This window comes from Rhinatrema bivittatum, chromosome 8, assembly GCF_901001135.1.
Source record: "Rhinatrema bivittatum chromosome 8, aRhiBiv1.1, whole genome shotgun sequence".
Taxonomy (NCBI): Eukaryota; Metazoa; Chordata; class Amphibia; order Gymnophiona; family Rhinatrematidae; genus Rhinatrema; species Rhinatrema bivittatum.
The window spans coordinates 101,470,266-101,482,558 of NC_042622.1; the positions used below are offsets into that span (position 1 = coordinate 101,470,266).

At 44.5% G+C, this 12,293-nt stretch overlaps 1 protein-coding gene across 2 annotated transcripts in view; it reads right to left on the bottom strand.

The window, feature by feature from the left end:
• Positions 1-12,293, bottom strand: part of TTLL11 (tubulin tyrosine ligase like 11) — a 505,614-nt gene that overhangs the window by 52,106 nt on the left and 441,215 nt on the right. For both annotated transcript variants that reach the window (XM_029612607.1, XM_029612608.1), the window contains one exon: positions 7,741-7,847. In XM_029612607.1, the coding sequence (XP_029468467.1) occupies positions 7,741-7,847 (107 nt within the window). The remainder of the gene's footprint in view (positions 1-7,740; positions 7,848-12,293) is intronic.

A 12,293-nucleotide genomic window follows, 5' to 3' on the forward strand; every position in this document is an offset into this window, starting at 1 on the left:
GGGAAGCTTCCCATGGACGCCCTGCTTCTAGGTGCGCGCACGCGCCACTTGGACGCTTTTCTAGGCCGTTTCCCGCCAGTGGTGACTCCGCCCAGTTCATGACGTCAGACGCCATGGCCTTGATAAGCCGGCCCTGGACACTCAATCTTTGCCTTGCAATGGGCTTACCTCCTGGTTACCTGTTGCGTCGTTCCCCGGAGTGAGTTGCCTTGCTAGTCCCTCCGTTCCTGCTTGCCTGCTACAGTACCTGCTTGGTTCCTGCTTGCCAGCTACAGTAACTGCTTGGTTCCTGCTTGCCTGCTACAGTACCTTCTTGGTTCCAGTACCCGAGTCTTGCTACAGTTCCTGCCTGGTTCCAGTACCCGAGTCTTGCTACAGTTCCTGCCTGGTTCTGGTACCCGAGTCTTGCTACAGTTCCTGCCTGGTTCCAGAACCTGAGTCCTCTTACAGTACTGGGATGCTGGGCAGCTGTAGGGTATCCAGCACCGGCCTGAAATCGATCTCAATGCAGTGGCACCAATGCACTGCAGTGCTCTGTCCAAGACCTGCTGGATCTTCCTGTCCAGTTCCTCCTTGAAGATTGCCAGTGCCAGCACAAGTTGGGAGGTAGGAAGGGAGCCACTCTTCCTGGGTAACTAGAGCCATATAGATAGACATTTGAACCTCTGGAGACTGTCACAATTGCTGGTAATGAATCAAAGATGAGAGCTCCTCTCCATGGGAATACTTTGGGGCTTTTATGGCTGCAGCCAAAATGTCCCCGTGTCTGGCATCGTGCATTGACTGAGACCAATGCTGATGCTTCTTGGCCTTTGCTCAAGGCTCGGCATCAGAGGTCTTCAATGCCAGAACCAAAGAGGCTGAATTCTTGACTTTCTTTCGGGGGAAGAAACAGAGGAAGGTCTGTCTCCCCAGTCCTTTCCTGTGCTCAATGTCAAGGAGGCTCTATGCTCTACCAGCATTCCGTGCAACTCCTGGGTCCATCACTGTCTATGCCTTCATTACTAGTTCTGATGGGCTGGACTTAGGCTGCCTGAAATTATTTTCCTTAGAACAAGCTGGGGCCTATGTCCCCTAGGGTCATGGTTACACAGAGATTATACCCTCGGATATCGTGATTAGCCCCCCAGGCACAGGACATATCTATCATGGGAATCCATGATAGTTAAAGCCTTTTTCCGAGGGCACATCATTTAAAACTATTCGTCAATTTATCCTCAAGGGGACAGAAAACTACTGCAGTCCAACTAATGCAGTAAAATCAAAGGACTTCATGATTGACTAATGACTGCTATATCACATGGGAGCTAAAAAACTGAAAGAAAGCTTAAAAAGCAACCAAAAAACCTAAGGGGTAGATTTTTAAAGTTATGCGCAGGCGTAGATTTGTTCGCGTAACCTGGCACCAACAAATCTATGCCCGATTTTATAACATGCGCATGCTACCGCTCGCATGTTATAAAATCCAGGGTCGGTGCGCAGGGGGGTGCACAATTGTGCAACCTGCGCATGCCGAGCCGAGCAGCCTGCCTCGGAGGGAACCTTTTTTCTGGCCCCCCCACCACCTTCCCCCTCCCTTCCCCTACCTAACCCTCCCCCCAGCCCTAACTAAATCTCCCTCCCTACCTTTGTGCAGAAAGTTACGCCTCCTGAGGCAAGCGGGCTGCCGGCGCGCCATTCTCCGGCCCAGGGGCTGGTTTGGAGGCCTCAGTCACGCCCCCAGAATGCCTCCGGGCCGGCACCATGCCCCCGGCCCCGCAATGCCCCTGAATGCCGCCCCGCCCCGACACGTCCCCCCAAGCAAAGCCCCGGGACTTACGTGCGTCCCGGGGCTTTGCTTGCGCCGGTGGCCTATGCAACATAGGCATGCCGGCGCACAAGTCCCCTGCGCGTGTAAATCCGGCTGGATTTACGCTTGCAGGGCTTTTAAAATCCGCCCCTAAGGATACTTTAAAGGGAAGAAATAGATAGTGGGGCCCCACAACGAAGAGATTCCTGCTAGATTAAGAAGACAGAGAATCCCGTGGAAACAGGAGCATGAAGGTGTGCAACATGTGGGCTCCATGGAAAAAATAAGACTGAAGGAGCTCCCACATGGATGCATGGCATGAAATGCTGGGTATGCTCAAAGTTCTAGAAACTTTGAGATAAAAGTTCCATACTGGGCTCAACTTGATGTTGTTACCTAGTTGTGAGAACTGCCATCCTGCTTGCCCTCTGAGAAAATATTTTATCTTGCACATATTGTACTCCAAAAATATTTTGTGGTTCAGTAGTTATAAGCAATTATTACAATATTTAGTACAGTAAGAAAAATGCTGGTGATAGAAATAAAAGCTTAGGGGTAGATTTTCAAAGGGTTGAGCGTAAGATACGCGCGCAACCCCCAAAAACCTCCCCCTGCGCGCGCTGAGCCTATCTTGCCTGGGGCTTTTACTTCCTGGGGGCTGTGAATAGTTTAGTACCTCCACAGTATCCCCAGTGACAGACAGGCTGAGAAACAGAAGCCATGCGTGGAAATTGGATCTGGATCTACCACATGTGCCATCAGGCTGCCCTCAAACATTTGTATTCGTTTGTGAGAGCAAAGAAGTGTGTGCCAAGCTCAGGAGAGCAAAAATTTCAGTTTCCATCTTGTATAGGCTTGGCGGCGTGCGCAAGCCCCGGGATGCGCATATGTGCCGGGGCTTGCAAAAAGGGGCGGGGCAGTCCAGGGCGGTCCAGGGGGCAGGGCGCGCGAATGTTATAAAATCAGGTGTAGATTTGTTCGCGCCGGGTTGTATGAACAAATCTGCGCCCACGCACAGGTTTTAAAATCTGCGCCTTTTTATTCAAAGAATTTGGAGGGAAAATCTTAAGGAAGATTAAGTCCTGGAGTAATCTTAGTTCTTGACAAAGGGTGCTTCAGATGTAAGCATGTATGTTGATCCATTTTTATTATATCACTCAAGTACTGGAAGAAAAATACTTGTTGCAAGGAAGGGGCAGGGCTGTCAGTTTCCCCTTACTCTGTTGGGCTCCAGTTTCATTAGAAGAGATCTTTTACTGGATGCACAGTGTCATTTCATTTTCCAACTACCAGGTTTCCCCTGCTCCAATATTTAGTGCCCATTTCCATTTATTCCAGCCAACACAGAAACAATCCTGTACTGTCGGTCTCTCTTGAACCATCTCTGTGCACCTTGAACTTGACCAGCAGATCTTGGTGTTGAGCAAAGTTTGGGGCTTTTACTTCCTGGGGGCTGTGAATAGTTTAGTTCCTTCACAGTATCCCCAGTGAGAAACAGAAGCCATGCGTGGTAATTGGATCTGGATCTACCACGTGCCATCAGGCTGGCCTCAAACATTTGTATTCGTTTGTGAGAGCAAAGAAATGTGTGCCAAGCTCAGGAGAGCAAAAATTTCAGTTTCCTCATTAGTTGTTAAAAAAAAAAAATAAAAAAAAGTTATACATTAAGAAAAACACATTATTCAAGGAAAATGTCCACCTCAATAGCACCTTATCAAATTTAATGTTATCAAAGTTTTCTGAGAACTTTATAAATCATGAAATAAACATTAAATGGTTTATTTTTATGCTACTAGGGCTAGAGATCGAAATCCTCTGACAGTATTTAGTTTATTTGCTATAAATGCAATGTTAATCTATGTTAAAAGACTATAAGATGTGCAATACACTATTTAAAGCAAATAAGATTCATCTGAATGCTTTAGTCATAACTTTTAAATACAGTACTTTTCATCACATTAAACTTGATATATTTTATATTCAACAGATAAAACATTTACCATAAAATGCTTTCTACTATCTGAGAAAAGGGATTATTAAAAGAAAACAATCTAGAATTTAGAGTACAGATCCAGGCATAGTAGATGGAAGAATTTAAAAAATGTAGGATCAATTAAAGAAATAACAAAATATTAACTACACTAAACGCAACAAATATGTGTGCAATATCATGATATAGTCAAATGAGAGAGTGCTAATATTTATATCACGCAATATTCAAAAATATTTTTAGGAAATTTTAATATAAATTAATTCAAAGGCACATATATTGGGGTAGTCGATTACATAGTGTATGTATTGAAAAGAGAGAAGATTAGAAGTCTGCCAACTATCAAAGAAGAGAACAATAAAAGCAAATTAAAGAGATAGAATCAAGCAGATGTATATATGAAAATGAAGGTTTAATTAATTACATACTGGGAATTGTTCTGTAGAGAGTAGTTTTATTTTAAGAGTATATGGTATGATTAGTGTGGAAATGAATGAATAGCATGATATGGTTTACATATTTACATTTTTAACCAGTGATTTCATAGAGTTATTTGTGATTTGTAAATTGCATTACTATGATATAGTAGATATTTCGATATGTGAAGTGTATTTATGTATATTCCTTTCATTTGATTGCGTAGTTGTGATATATTTTGAGAGAAGTGATTTGTACCTTCTTTCATATATCAGGATTTAGAACAGCATGTCACTTTAGTAACTTTTAAACTTGCAGATGAGGGCATCATCGATAGGCTCAGTGTCCACTTCAACTCCCTTCCAACCTTCAACTAGTTAGGTAGGTCTACTCACCCAGCATGACTATCTGGGGGAGTTGAGAGCCAGAGAGGGCAAAACCCATTACATGCTGAACACTGCCTTTCACATTTGAATAGTAATACTTTAACATAAAAAGAATATCCTTTTGAATAGCTTTCAAATGTTGGCATAGATAAAAGAACCAGGATAAATTAAAAACTGAAAAATGAATACCAGAGTTGAAAATGTCTGACTGCTATGACTTCTTTTAAACTAATTTTATAGTCATGCAGGTCTGCATCCAGATGTACATTTTGTTGCGAGTTTAAATTAGGCCCTATATCTATATCTGACCGCAGTTGTTTTAGTTTCTTACGAGGATAATAGATTAAATGAACTGGAGAAATACCGGTTACAGTTACTAAGAAAACTAAAATCAGCAATATTTTGGTAAAGCAATATCCTGAAGCTGTCAGCCATAATTCGGAAGTATTAAATTAGTGCCACACAGTTATAAATGTAAAGTGCCCCCACCCCCAACAAAACAAAGGTGTGTGACAGAGCTAAGTTAATCTACTGCAGCTGAAACTTGCTTATGATATTTTCTATAAAAGAAATATTTTGTTTCTTGTTTGGGTCAGCAAAAGTACTGACAGCACAAAAATAAATAAAAATAAAAGCAATTTCCGGCTCATACAACAAAATGAGAGAAACTACCCCAGAAATAACAATGGGCCAGATGGTAATGTGAACCTAAGACAATAGAAATAAATACTTCCTACTGCTGAGCAATATTTTAATCTTGCACATTCATTCTGCTCAGTCATGTTCCTGTGTCTTGATTTGCTCTGTATCAGAGCATATACACTTTTGTTTATGTTCACTTGTAAAGAAAAACTACTACTAAATTCCAGCCATCATTGCTCTCTGCTTCAACGGCAGGGGGAAAAGAGGAAAAGGGGAATTAGATTCAGACAGCAAACAACAAGGATATTGAATTTGGCAGTCTGGGAAAACAAACATACGGGTAACTTGATGATGCTGCTGTTACTACCCTTAACCAATAAGCCTGAAACTCTTGATACAACTCTAACATTGCTCTCTGCTTCTATGGCAGAAGATAACGGGGAATTGGACTCAAACAGCAAGAAACAGCAACAAGGGCCCTGACTTTGATGGTCTGAGAAACTGATAAGTATGGGGATGATTTGTATGGCACAGCAGAAACTTCCATGAGCTTGCTGGGCAGACTGGATAGACCGTAGGTCCTTTTCTGCCATCATTTCTATGTTTCTATATGAGTTGCAAAAAGGAAATAACAACTATGAAATCAAACTAAAATGATTTTTTAAGTTTAAGTAACACTACAAAATGCAATCCAGCTAGCAAGGCTGGAACTATTTTGGTTCAACAAACCAAAACAAAGAGTAGCAGCAACTTATAGATAACCAGATGTATTGAGGCATGAGCTTTGACAAAGTGGACTCTTGTCCTCAAAAGCTCATGCCGCAATAAATCCGTTAGTCTAATAAAGTGTCACCAACTTCTATCATTTTTGTTATTACAGACTAACATGACCACACAGAGAAGTTTTTATTATGTTAACGAAGCTTGCATTGTCTTTTGAACCATAAAAGGAAGTAGAACATTGCCATGTCAATGGGTTATGCAGAAGCGAAACTAGCTAAACAAAGAAGCGAAACTACCTAACAAAAGGTCTCTCCCCCAACCCCGAGTCAGGATTACTGTACTGTCTAATAGAATGTTATATAAAGTCTTGAAAAATGGGAAATATTTTATTACATGATTCTTGTAATAGTAGTCTGCAACTATTGCCCAAAATGATGGTAGGCCATTTTTTATTTTTTTTCTTTGGCCTGGAGGCTTTCAAAAAGCTCCCTTAATAATAGGCACTCTTCCTTGTAGGTATCTAAAATAAGTTCTGTATTATTGATCCACACACTGTATAGATAAGAACACACTAACTTTATGGTAACTGTTGCGGTTCTGGCCGCGAGCACCATGGCCAGGCCCTTACCTCCGGGCTTCCGGACCTGCTCCCGCTTACAGAGGCCTGGTTTGCGGCATCCCCGCTGGGGCTGCGCCGCTGCGAGCCCTCCCATGGATGCCCGGCTCCTAGGCGCGTGCGCGCGCCACTTGGGCGCTTTTCTAGGTCGTTTCTCGCCAGTGGTGACTCCGCCCAACTCCTTACGTCAGACGCTGCGGCCTTGATAAGCCGGCCGCGGCCATCCAGTCTATGCCTTGCAACGAGTTAGCGTCATGGTTTCCTGTTGCGCTGTGCCCCGGAGTGACTCGCTTTGCTTCGTCGCTCCGTTCCTGCTACAGTATCTGTCTGGTTCCTGCCTGCCTGCTATAGTACCTGCTTGGTTCCTGCCTGCTTGCTACAGTACCTGCTTGGTTCCTGCCTGCCTGCTATAGTACCTGCTTGGTTCCTGCCTGCTTGCTACAGTACCTGCTTGGTTCCTGCTTGCCTGCTACAGTGCCTGCTTGCTACAGTACCTGCTGGTTCCTGCCTGCCTGCTACTGTTCCTGCCTGGTTCCAGTACCCGAATCCTGCTACAATTCCTGCCTGGTTCCAGTACCCGAGTCTTGCTACAGTTCCTGCCTGGTTCCAGAACCCGAACCCAGTTACAGTATTGCTACTGTCCTAGTCTGGTTCCAGTTACCTGTCCTGATCCACAACCCACCTAAGTCCCAGCGGCCGGGCCCCTACGGGCTCCTCCCAGGGGGGCTTCAGCTTCCAAGGGTGAAGCCACCTAAGTCCCAGCGGTTGGGCTCCTACGGGCTCCTCCCGGGGGAGTACCAGCTTCCAGGGTGAAGAGCATCTACGTCCTGCCTGAACATCTGCCTCCCGGCCTGCTATTCACTAGAGACATTGACCACCTTTCCCACTCTCCAGCAGGTCGGCCCAAGGGTCCACTAAACAGAGACTCCCATAACAGTAACAATCAATTATAAATATTTACAAAGCCACTCTATTGGAGGGAAAAAAGTAGTTTATTTTATTTTTTTTTTATTTTTACACTTTGATGCCAAACTGCAGCTGAAGCTAGGCATTTTGCTAGAATATTCTGTACAGGTCTTATTCACAGCTCCGCTCATGACAATGGCAGCCATGGAAGGAAAGCAGTCATTAAAGGGCCTAACAGTTGCAAAACTCTCAGACCTAGCATATAAATTACCTGGTTCTCTTTGGTCCAGCCCCATGTTGTTCCACCTTCTTGTTATGTCAATGTACAAGATATCAACAGATGCCATAGAAAAAGTGCTGTTGCTCAGTTTGCAGTTTCTGCAAAAAGAAGGGCAAGACAAATGACTAGAGATCATATTTCACAGTATAACGCTGCAAGTTTAAAGCACTGCCTGGTTGACAAAAATGAGTTTGCAGAACAGTGGAAAGTAGCAGCAATGAAATATCCCCAGTAGAGCAATAGGGCCAGATTATAAAAAGCATTTACATGATTAAAATTGGGTTTTACACATGTAAATGCACTTTACCCACATAAGTGGGCTTTTGAAAATTGCTACAATATATACCATTGAACTGTCCATAGGATTTACCCACGTAAGTCCACTTTACATGTGTAAATGGCTTTTAAAAAATACATAATATTTTATATTTACACATGTAAAGCAAATGTTGCTTATCTGTAACAGGTGTTCTCACAGGACAACAGGATGTTAGTCCTCACATATGGGTGACATCACAGGATGGAGCCCAATCACGGGACACTTTTGTCAGTTTCTAGAACTTTGACTGGCACCTACTGGGCATGCCCAGCATGGCACTAACCCTGTAGCCAGCAGGGGTCCCCCTTCAGTCTTGTTTAAAAGCTACAGGCAGTGCCGAAAAATAAAATAAGAAAACGTTACGAACTCAACACCGCAGGGCGGCAGGCGGGTTTCATGAGGACTAACATCCTGCTGTCCTGTGAGAACACCTGCTACAGGTAAGCAACATTTGCTTTCTAACAGGACAAACAGGATGGTAGTCCTCACATATGGTGAGTACCGAGCTGAGGATGTCCGAGTATGCACCAAATGTAGCCAGGTGTGCAAGGCACTAGGATTGGGGTTGAATTTGGTGGAGGGCATCCTGAACCCTAACGGGTAGGTGGAAGGGTGTTGGTATGTCAAGTTGTAAATAGGTTGCGCAAGACAGACTGGCCGAAGATGGAATCTTGTCGTCCGGCCTTGTCTAAGCAATAATGGGCTGTAAAGGTATGGAGAGAACTCCAGGTAGCAGTCCTGAAAATGTTAGGAAGCTGCACCGAATGTAGGTGTGCTACTGAAGTTGCCATGGCCCTCACAGAGTATGCTTTAACACGGTCTTGAAATGGAATGCCCGTTTGCTGATAGCAAAAGGATATGCAGTCCGCTAACCAGGAGGAGAGAGTCTGCTTACCCACAAGCTGCCCCAATTTGACGGAATGGAAAGAGACAAACAATTGAGTGCTTTTCCTGTGGGCAGCTGTACGGTCTAGATAGAAAGCTAGAGCCTGTTTACAGTCAAGGCTATGCAGAGCCTGTTCTCCTGGATTGGAATGGGGCCTGGGAAAAAAGGTAGGTAGTTTAATGGATTGATTGAGATGAAACTCTGATACTACCTTAGGTAAGAACTTAGGGTGAGTGCGGAGTACTGCCTGGTCCTGCAGAAGTTTAGTGTAAGGCGGATAGGTAACTAGAGCCTGTAATTCACTAACTCTGCGAGCAGAAGTGATTGCCAAAAGGAAAATCACTTTCCATGTGAGATAGTTTATAATGTTCCAATCATTTAAACCAATACATAGCTATGTTATTTATAATGTTACAATGTAAAGATAATATGACCGCCGTCACATTATCACAAAAGTTATCTTGTAAACAGATGTGATACCCATGTTTAATGTCGGTATATAAAAACAAATAAAAAATAAAAATAATAATTCACTAACTCTGTGAGCAGAAGTGATTGCCAAAAGGAAAATCACTTTCCATGTGAGATAGCGAAGATCACAGGAATGGAGAGGCTCGAATGGTGGTTTCATGAGCTGACCCAAAACCAGGTTGAGGTCCCAAGAAGGGGCTGGGGGACACAGTGGAGGCTTGAGGTGAAGCAAGCCCTTCAGAAAGCGTGTTACAAGGGGCTGTACTGAAATAGGAATGTCCCTGATACCTTTATGGAAGGCGGCTACCGCCCTGACATGCATTCTGATGGAGGAAGTTTTTAGACCTGATTCTGACAAGTGCCAGAGATAGTCTAGAAACTTCGTAGTAGGACAAGTAAAGGGGTCAAGGGATTGAGAAGAGCACCATGACTTAAACCTGTTCCATTTGTAAAGGTAGGATTTTCTCGTGGAAGGCTTTTGTGAAGCAATCAGGACACAGGAAACTGGTTCCGAAAGGTTAAGTGGCTAAAGAATTAACCTTTCAACATCCAGGCCATCAGGGACAAGGCTTGAAGATTGGGGTGGCGTAGGCACCCGTCGTTTTGAGTAATTAGAAGCGGGTCCTTTCTAAGGGAATGTGCCTGCGAATGGAGAGATCCTGGAGTATTGGAAACCACATTTGGCGTGGCCAGTGAGGTGCTATCAGGATCATGGTTCCCTTGTCCTGATGTAACTTTACAAGAGTCTTTGAGAGAGGTAGAAGTGGAGGGAATGCATATAGGAGACCGGTCGCCCATGAGAGGGAGAACGCATCTCTTGGCTGAGAGTGTTGGCTGCAAGTGAGAGAGCAAAAGTTCTCTACTTTGTGGTTTTGAAGTGACGCAAAGAGATCTATATGAGGGTAACCCCATTGTTGGAAGATCGAATCCGCCACTGAAGGGTTGAGAGACCACTTGTGTGGCTGAAAGGTGCGACTCAGCTTGTCTGCCAACACATTGTCCTTTCCCGGCAAGTAGGTGGCCCTGAGGTACATCGACTGGGAGAGGGCCTCCACCCATATCTGCGCAGCTTCCTGACACAGAAGGTAGGAGCTCGTCCCTCCCTGTTTTTTGTGAATGCAAAGGATTTGCATTCACAAAAAAGCAGGGAGTAGCTTGCTTGTTACGGCGGTTACTACCCCAAACCAAATAAGCCTGATACTTCACTTTCAATGCATATCCAACATAGCTCTCTGCTTCAACGGCAAGGGAGAAAGACTGATACTTCACACACATCCAGCATAGCTCTCTGCTTCAACGGCAGGGGAGAAAGACTGATACTTAACACATATCCAGCATAGCTCTCTGCTTTAACGGCAGGGGAGAAAGACTGATGGTTCACACATAACCAACATGGCTCTCTGCTTCAACGGCAGGGGAGAAAGTCTGATGCTTCACTTTCAATGCATGTCCAGCATAACTCTCTGCTTCAACGGCAGGGGGAATGAAGAAAAGGGGATCTATATACAGACAACAACCAAAAAGAACTGAATTACATAGTCTGGGAAAACAAATAAGCATGGGTTTAGCTTGCTTATTGCGGCGGTTACTACCCCTAACTAATTAAGCTAAATATTTCACATAGATGCAGTTCCAACACTGCTCTCTGCATTAATGGAGGGGATGGAAGGGAAATAGAACCAAAAGGTTACTAAGAGCCAAGAGTAACAGATAAGTATGAGAAAAAAATGTGCAAAGCTTGCTGGGCAGACTGGATGGGCCATTTGGTCTTCTTCTGCCGTCATTTCTATGTTTCTATGTTTGTTGATGTACCACATGGCCACTTGGTTGTCCATCTGAATCAGGATGACCTGATTGGACAGGCGATCTTGAAATACTCTGAGAGCATATCTGATTGCTCGTAGCTCCAGGAAATTGATTTGGTATTTGGCTTCCTCTGGAAACCAAGATCCTTGTGACTGCAGTCCGGCCACATGGGCTCCCCAACTGAAGTTGGAAGCATCGGTGGTGAGACTGATTTGAGGGTCTGGAGCCTGGAAGGGCAAGCCTTGGCGGAGATTGATCTGATTTTTCCACCAAGCTAGAGACTGACGAAGTGAGTCGGTGACGTGGACAATGGTCGACAGGGGCTGAATGGATTAAGTCCATTGTGACCTTAGAGTCCACTGCATGACTTTCATGGCCAAGCGGGCCATTGGGGAAACCTAAACTGAGGACGCCATGTGTCAAAGCAGGATGAGGAAGTGGTGTGCAATCGTGTTCAGTTCTGGAGACCATATCTACAAAGAGACAGAGACAAGATTGAAGCGGTACAGAGAAGGGCGACCAGAAAGGTGGAGGGTCTTCATCGGATGTCATACGAGGAGAGATTGAAGAATCTAAATATGTACTCCCTGGAGGAAAGGAGGAGCAGGGGTGATATGATTCAGACTTTCAGATACTTGAAAAACTTTAACGATCCAAAGACAACGACAAACTTTTTCCGTCAGAAAAAAATCAGCAGAACCAGAGGTCACGAGCTGAGGTTCCAAGGAGGAAGACTAAGAACCAATGTCAGGAAGTATTTCTTCACGAAGAGAGTGGTGGATGCCTGGAATGCCCTTCCGGAGGAAGTGAAGTCCAAAACTGTGAAGGACTTCAAAGGGGCGTGGGATAAACACTGTGGATCCATCAGGTCTAGAGGACGCGTATAAAGAGCAGGCAGCAAAACACTGCACGGAGCAGCAGTAGCCACAGAGGCATTCACGGAGCAGGATGCCAGTGGCCAGTGGTTGGTGTTCCACCTTCACGGAGCGGAAGGATGGAGGGCTGCCATCTCCCAATTAAAAAAAGAAAAAAAACAAACAAAAAAATAAAACAGGGATGGGT